Source organism: Triticum aestivum, chromosome 5D (genome assembly GCF_018294505.1).
Source record: "Triticum aestivum cultivar Chinese Spring chromosome 5D, IWGSC CS RefSeq v2.1, whole genome shotgun sequence".
NCBI classification, from domain to species: Eukaryota; Viridiplantae; Streptophyta; class Magnoliopsida; order Poales; family Poaceae; genus Triticum; species Triticum aestivum.
In genome coordinates, this window is record NC_057808.1 from 291117356 (window position 1) to 291126187 (window position 8832).

Below are 8832 nucleotides of genomic sequence, written 5' to 3' on the forward strand. Positions count from 1 at the left end.
CGGGTCCCGCATGGAGGAACGTTTTATAGACTGTTATGACGATTATATGTTTGTGCGGTGTGGCCAAACATTATGAAACATGGTTCATACACATTGTGAAGGCTGTGAATATGACGACTCACTAAAGCTAAAGTTGCTCTTAAGTCGGTCAACGAATTAAGAGACAGTAAGATGGAGCTAACTACGGGCGATTAGAGTTTGCTAGCCGTCTTTATACAAAGAGTCAAGTATCATAGTAAGACAGACAGCGACCACACAAAAGACGATGTACTAAGCTTCTGGCGCAAGCAGTGCAATAATTGTACCCGGGAGAGAATATGCCAACGCATATCCGGCCATGATTTCATCTCCCTGTTGCTTGCCTCTTCTTTGATCCTTTGGACGAAACCATGCACGCCGAAAGGTGATGCTCCTGTTGTCCTCCTTTGAAAGTGTTGCGTCATCAGGCACTCCTAGGCTGCCAAATACACTGGCCGCTGAATCACCGCCACTTTGTTGGCACCAATAATAGTACGTAGTTGAATGTTCAAATGGTTCTGCAATTAGTCCCATTTCATTAGCACCAATAATTGGGGTGGCATTGCTTCCGTTCTTCAGACGCCGCGTGGCTTATCATATCAGCAGGCAAAGGATAAGTTATCGGGATGGATGAAGTCAATGAGGCGTGAAAAGTGACGTCGTCCGTACTCCCAACAGGCATCGATCTAGCCAATATATGTTGCCGCCCAAAGCCCCAACAAGGATAGTGAAAAGAAACTGTGAGGCAGGCTCGGATTAGGACATCTGTAATAGTACCACGATAAGGCCTTCATATTGAATTGGTTTCAATTTCTAATCAGCAAGGAAACTGTAATGAACCTGACGTGTCTTCACTATACAACATGCTGCATTGATTTTCTTTTCCCGATGAAGCTGGTTGATTGGACGAAAGGACATGCAACCGTACATTGTATGTGTTTCCGACATGAAAATGTCGTACGTATAGCAGCTCTGGTGCTGTATCTAGGAGTGCCATCAAATACACTACAAAAGGCAGCATTATGTTGCTAGTGTCTGCGCCCATCTCTTAATAAATAGAGTATGTAGTGCACAAGTTATAATAATAAATGGAGCATGTAGTACCCTACTCCACAAGGTATAAGTAGAAGAGATAAGTGCCACCTTTCCTATTGTACACGATCACATGACCAAGTTCACTTATTCATTCATGTGGATCAAGTCACACAAAACCTGCTCTCATTTTGGTGGGTGGGAAAAAGAATCATCGGCACAACCACAATCACCTGGCCATCTACAAACACAGTAATAATATACCCTGTACAACCCCGGTAATAATTCTTCTATCTAGGAGTATAATGTAAAGCAAGAAAGAGCAGTGGAGCTCTCATCCAATATGCCTATTCAAGACAGACAACTGCCCAGAGTCTCCATTGAACAAGTAAACCTCCAACGGTGTATACGACGAGAATGCCGACGACGACGAGAACCTCGTCGACGGCTGCAAGATCCTGCTTCCCTTGGGGCATGGGATTGTTAGGAGACGTGGCCCAGTCCGCATCTGCCAAACCTGATGACATACATGGAAGGGCACGATATCACATGGAGTTGCGGGACGAATTCACACATTCTGTAACACACATGTCAGTTTCCAGATCGTCTCCATCCTCTGGAATGTTAAACTAGCATTGAATTGTAAGATGATCAAGAAAAACCTGAACATATTAAGCAACAAATTACCTCAATTATGCCTTTCCGTGGGGCATGGATTGCTAGGCACAAGCAATAGTCACTCTTTGTATAATCCAAGTGCATTGAGCTTGATGACGACTTGTCTTTGTTACGAAGCATCTCCACAAAAAGACAAGAAGCATCACGATAACCCTGAAAGGTTGACACATAACATGTCACTGTCCAGTAGAATGAAGGACACCCATTCTGCACTACGAGGACACAAGGGACATGGGTTATTCCTTCGCAGTGCAATGCAACAGATGTAGACATATGAATGGTCAGATATCATACTCCTATTCCAGTCAGACACGAATTTTGTTTCTGCTTGCAAGCAATATGGATCTCCAAACCGAGCCAAATATGAACAAACACACGTAGTTTATATAATTACACATACATAGACATAGGCCTGGGTAAATGGCAGCAAGAGGACGTGAAGCTAACCAAGTATCTTTCCAAAAAAAAGGTGTGGTTTCCATTATTGGTGAGGGCAAATGAAATGGTAAGTAGCATGGGCATGTGGGTTTGAATAATCTTAGCTAGGAGAGTCGTGTGGGTGGAGTGTAGCATGGAGCTTTGGTGATTGTGATGTACCAGGTTAGCCAAGGAATAGGGCAGGGTGAGATGAGGCATTTGAAAGCGAATTTCATTAGGAAGCAATTGTTTTGGATTTCTAGATTTTTTTATGCCGGGACTTCTGAATTGTTTCGGTTTGCAAATATTTCTTCAAGCAATCAAACATTTTGCCCCTGTACACGTGTACCATATGTCTTATTCTCTGGGCCAGGGATGTAACAAATTGGATTCTCAGATCAATACTCAATTTTGTAGTTTTCCTTGTTCTGATTCACATATGCAGTTTGGTCATTGCAAGTTCAGGACCTTGAAGACATGATATGTTCGGGTTAACTAACTCTTTACTAATTAGCTGCAACATTTCTATATATCTGCTATATCATACTCCCTCTGTCCCATAATATAAGATGTTATTACATCCAATATGTGAGTATATTGGATGTAATAACGTCTTATATTATGGGACGGAGTACCATTTTGCCATGCGGTTTGCCATTTTATGCATAGTGCGGTTTTTCAGTAAATGGTACCCGCCGTACATCAACTAGGCAGGTGGGCGCAGAATAGTCCAAAATCTCACATGTTAATTTGCAATTCTTAACTTGGCAGGTGGGCACACACGGTCCAAAACACGTCATGTCGTTGTATTCTGGCAATGTGGTGCACTGACGTGGAATGCACGGGGGTTTAGGCTAACCCACAGTGTGCAGGAGTCATTCGCCTATCTATTGGCTGCCTTGTTTTGCAAAATGACCACTGGGTCTTCTCAGCCATCATTCTTTGGCCGGCACCGAGGTACATCAACTAGGCAGGTGGGCGCAGATTAGTCTAACATCTCCCAAAATGTTCATTTGGAACCTTAACTTGGCAGGAAGGTGCACAGAGAATCCAAATACACCACGTACTATTCTGCCAACATGGCACGCTGACTGGGAATGAATGGGTGTTTAGCCATTCCTTCAGCTATTGGGCTGCTGTTTTATTAGCAAAATGCCCACTGAATCTTCTCAGATTTCATTCTCTGGCCCCACTCTTCCTTTCTCATACACACAGAGGTGATCGTTTGGTGGAAGTTGGGCCCCGCGGCTTCATGGAGGAGATGGTACTGCCGTACTGGGTCAAGGTTTAGATGGAGATCAAATACTGTGAGCTCAGGTGTATCCAGGAATTTGGAGAAGGGAGAAGATAATGGAGTCGATTTGGCTGGAACACTGTGTGTGAGCCTGAAGTCCTGCACACTCCACGACAGAGCGTCACGTTGGCAGAATATGGCAATGTGGTGTAAATTGAAATAATTTCCACCCACCTGCCAAGTTGATGTACCGTGGGCGCCAATTTTCCTTTGTTTTATGTCTGTCATACCGTTGTGTGGCCAAGTGGGCAGAATTTAGTTAGTTCTCAGACCAGGCGGTGGTGGATTCCTGGTTCCGCCATAGTGGAGTAAATAAGTTACAAGATATGTGTACCAAGCCTTGCAGGCATAGGATCAGAGTATAACTGTCAACTCTAAAAGATAGGTCATGACAATGTTTTACCTGGTTCAGTAGCTCACTTTTGGAAGGGAAATGGAAATGCCATGATTTATGGAGTTTGTTTTATGCCTAAGTCTGATATAACGAATTATATCTAGAAGAGGGTAACAAGGTTTAGATGGAGACCAAACCATTTTTTTGGAAGGTACCTTTTGTAGATTTTTATTTCATTTTCCCTTAAGAAAATTAAGTTATAACTCAAGGGTTTTACCTTCCATAACCGCACAGCCACAAGGGCACGAGTGTCCAGCAGTAGTATTCGTCCAAGAGAATCAGTTATTGCAGCCAATGTACCACTTGGGGAGAGTGTAAGTCGTTCTCCCTTCCTTGGTGAGTCTTTCAAGCATGTGAGAGGTGATGCTGCAGAATATGCAATTATGAGGGACACATACTCAATGATCTTGAAAGATAATTAAAACTTAACTATTTATTCCATTACTTTTTGCAAAGGCTTGAGGCTTTGGCCGTGACTTCTTAGTCGGTGATGGTTCACTCCGCCACAGAATTTTGGACAAAGATGATATTGTCGAAAATGTTGCAGCTACACCTCTTGACAAAATTGCTCCAACTAATGACCTGCTTCTGTCTTCAGATAACCTATAGAACCACCAATTTGTTATGAAAGGCCGAAAAACAAGTAAAACATTCAATACTGTAGTATTTCCACTGTTAGCATCCAGAGCAGATGCACTATTATTTGAAGTTGTGTTGATTCAAATCTGGCTATTTGAACAAAAACAGCATATTAATTTCCCATCGTGATATGGTTTTAATTGCAAAATGCATATAACAATTTAACAACCGCTGAGTTTACCGGTCACTGGTCTGACCAAGGTTCAGAATTTGAACATTTAAATGGTTTCGAAGAAATTAGGTACACACTACACACATGTAGCAGATTGCTACATAACGTAATGCCACTTTTCACGATGATGATGCAAAATTAGCCCAGTTTGTGCCAGTCCCCAAGTTCCTTGTTGTCGAGGTAGTAATAAGTATATTGACAAGACGATGCTCGGTATGTGGAGTTACATATGCATTATGCTGCAATTCCTGTTTACATTCAGGCCCAATCGGCTTAGGACCACTACAGGTGGAAGGTGTTTGGGCCTGCTCAATCCTTGAGTTGGTTTGGGCCCCTTGCATGCATGCAGGAAAGGATCCTTCAGTTGGTTCAGCAACCTTTTAAAATGCATTTCCACACAGGTTTCTTCGCATAGCCACCTTTTCTGCAAACCACACTAGGCCAGGCCAAAGTCCCACTTCTCCAAATTAAACCATTGGTTTGGCTGGTCCAGTTTTGCAAAATATGAATTTATGAAATGTATATCCACTAAATTTTAATTTTCATGCAAGAAAGACAGGCTCAATCATACCATGGCTAAAATATAACAATAAAGCTCAAGATGGAAGAACAGATACTGCATGCCTCTTTTTTTGCGGGAGCAGATACTACATGTCTGCAGGCTAAACCAACGCTAGCAGAATCATCAATCCGAATGAAAATTGTCAAACCAATGGGTAACGGAACTCACCTATATGCTGAAACGACAGCATCCTCTCCAACTGTAATGGCACAGTAGTGGCGCTGACTCGACTGCCCAGCAATATAAAAGCAGCTGAATTCAATACGATAGTAACTTCAGAATACCTCCATTAAAAGGTAAACTTTAGCATGAAACAACATAATAACAATAAAGCCAAACTGGAATTTATGTAACTGTTTATTTATGCCATGTAGCGGCACTATGTCAGTAGAGCAAAGTTGAGAAGGCAAGTCACCTGAAGTTCTAACAGAGGAGGTGGCATTAGCCCAACAATTGCAGCATCAACACAAGAGCTGAACTTGCTTACGTTCCAAATCTGAAGAGGTATCTTTTCAAAAGAACTCGTGTCCTCATCATCTTCCTGTTCAAACTTATCTTTCCACATGCGCGATTTAACTTCTTGAAATGATTTTTGAAGCATGATCTGCAAGAAACAAATCACTGAACATAACAGAAATACCGATAGTTACAAAGCTAGCTTTTGAGCATTAAAATGTTGTGAGCACAAAGTGAACTATTGGACTATCAGGCACCTAGTATAATGTGTAATAGGTTCCCTCATAGAGGTATTCTGGAATTCCAGCAGAGCAAATCACCTCTGGAGGCTAGCAACTTTTAGTGGCTGGTATTACCCATCCTAGTTCAAAATGAGCAAATTTGCAAGCTTCGGTTTTCTGGTTTCAGATCAGTTCTTGCATGATATGTGCTTACATAAGAACTATATGTAGCTTTGAAGGGATGGTTGCAATCTACTATCCAAATTCTGCAGCAAAGCATCGAATTTTCCATTGATCATTTAAGTTTTAATCGACTAATGCTGTGTTTTACCTAATATCAGCATGCAGGCAAAACGTTAGAATCGAGAAGCAAGGTTGAACATAGGGCTGATAGCTGAATATAACTCAATAGGATGAAGAACTTTGAATATCTATTTGGGAACACATGAAAGTTCAGGAGATAGTTAGAATTATTTTTTTAAATAATCCCTCCGTCCCAAAATAAGTGTCGCAACTTTAGTACAACTTTTTCTACTACACAAGGTCTCCCAAGATGGTGAGGAAGTTTTTTCTTCTACAAAATTGGTGACTATAGCTTCTGAATTAGCATTATCCATCACAATGCGACACCTCAAGTGTAATAGCAAAATAAAGCAAGATTTATAGAAACCTGAAGGTCAGCACCATCACAACGTGCAATAACACCGGGGAAAACCACGGAAAGCTCATCTGAACCTGAATCTTCCCAAGCATTTTCCTTTCTCTCACTGAAGTTAAGCTTCAGTATCTTCGCAGGATATATACTCTGAAATACACATATATAAGGACCACAGTATTAGCTAACAGATGAGGGAAGACCAACAAATGGAGGCAGGACCATGTTTTTATGATGGTAACTTTGTTCACACATCCACATTGCTCCTAAGAGAACAAATTGTAACTAAAAAGACTGTTGCCACACAATTATGTTACCTGTTCTTGTAAAATACTATGAGAAAGAAGATATAGAGTGTTTGGATCATTAGCTCATCTCGCTATTCCCTACCCACACAAAGCTACTCACTTCTGTTATTTGGTTAGCTAGCTAGTCTAACATGAGAATATTCAAGTGCCAATCTCTGCATCCACTAGCATTAAACTCTATTTTCCTCGTTCCTTGCCATCGGAGGAGAGCCAAGCCAAATTGGCTCTCCCTGGGGAGCAAGAATTTTCCAGCCCAGACAGGCTAGTTCTGCTTGGCTGTATTTTTATCTATGAAAGTACTCCCATAAACTAAAGTAGTGATCTAAACGCTCTTATATTTCTTTACAGAGGGAGTACCAAACAACTCCTTGCCTAGCTAGGCTATTACTAATCTTACTTACAACCCAACACACCTATAAACTGACCCTACCAACCACTTTATATTAGGATTGTAAAACTAAGAAATATGAACATTACCAACAGAAATATTGTCTGCAGTCTTTTGGTTAGGATACCTTTTTTTGTGTGTGCATATTATCACTTCAAGAATAGCAAAGGAATTGCTTCCGCTTGCATTCTAACAATGTCCAAAAGTGTTGCCTGACACAGTGACACCCTGATAAAATAAATATACACAAAACTAGTAATTTCTAGCAAAAATCCCATCTTTGCGCCTTATACCACCTACCTAGCCATGAACCTGCTAAAAGCTCCCGAGGTTTCACGGAAATCTTGGCAATATGTCCTATGAGTAAGATTGCCGTTAGCTTCAGGAATGGCAAGGAAGCGCTAACAGCTATAAACTGACCCTATAGCAAAATCCAGAAGCCCAAACAATATACAAATTTCTCGGAAGAATAGTTACAAAGTGCAGAAAGAGACGAGCTATATCCGCTACCTGCTTATGCAGGAGATCGCCGGCGAGCGAGTAGAAGAGGAGCCAGCCGGCGTCGGTGCCCACCACGAGGGCCATTCCCTCCTCCCCTTGCGCCCCCTCCGCGTCGAGCGGGACCCACTCGACGGCGGAGATCCGGCCGTCGTCGGGCCCCAGCGCGGGCTTCACCGTGACCCCGCCGCCGCCCGCGACCGGGACGATACCCAGCACGGACCTCGCCGCGCTGGCCACGGCGAGGTCGCGCGCGCGGGGCCCGAGCGAGAGGAGCACCGCGGGGTCGTCCAGCCACCCCTCCCGCTCGCCGGCCCCCGCGGCCGCGAGGCATCCCGAAGCGGACGCGAGGAGGGCTACCTCGGTCAGGTGGTGGCCCCGCCGCGCCATGGCGGGGCGCGAGGAGGTCGCTTCGGGCCTAAAGAAGCTCGGACGCCGGGAAGAGATGTGCTGCAGCGGGCGGGTAGGAGAGACGTGCGCGTTAGATTTCGCGAGGCACCCTTCGGCCTTCGGCGGTCGACGGAGGAGGGAAGCACTCAGATGCCAGATGCTCCGTTTTGTGAATAATAAATAAAAATTTCAGACAAGGGTGCGATTTCGGAGAGGCGATTTGTAGTAGCAGTGCGGGACACCCCTCTCTGGTGCTTTTTCTTTGGAATTTCAAATTTCAATTACTACTGTGTTATATATTTTCAACCGATAATTCAATTTATGTTTAATTTGCATATTCAGGTTCCTTGTGGCGAGAAATTTTGAAATAAGACCACTTTTGAATGTGTTATAATAAGTTTTTTTTGACTTCACTAAGTTTTACGTGCTCACGAATGATAAACCTGCTAAAACTTGGTAAGCACGAATGATAAATTCACTAAGTTCTATTCCCTCTATTCCTAAATATAAGTATTTCTAGAGATTCACTATGGACTACATATGGATATATATATAGACGTAATTTAGAGTGTAGATTCATTCATTTTGCTCCGTATGTGGTTCTTATTGGAATCTCTAGAAAGAATCTAGGAACAGAGGAAGTAGAAACCAAAACTTAAAACCATGCAAGGAATTGCGGGAATCAAACGAGTTTGTGGATCACGAGGCAA

General features: G+C 42.9%; 1 protein-coding gene across 1 annotated transcript; it reads right to left on the reverse strand.

The window, feature by feature from the left end:
* Window positions 1–1184: 1184 nt before the first annotated feature.
* Window positions 1185–8265, reverse strand: LOC123121240 (rab3 GTPase-activating protein non-catalytic subunit). The gene is made up of 8 exons (XM_044541141.1): window positions 7745–8265; window positions 6554–6688; window positions 5622–5810; window positions 5375–5436; window positions 4279–4436; window positions 4051–4199; window positions 1738–1881; window positions 1185–1567 (listed from the first exon to the last, which is right to left on the reverse strand). Exons 1-8 carry the CDS (start codon window positions 8120–8122, stop codon window positions 1385–1387), a joined length of 1398 nt encoding a protein of 465 aa, XP_044397076.1. The 5' UTR covers window positions 8123–8265; the 3' UTR covers window positions 1185–1384.
* Between the last annotated feature and the right edge of the window lie 567 nt (window positions 8266–8832).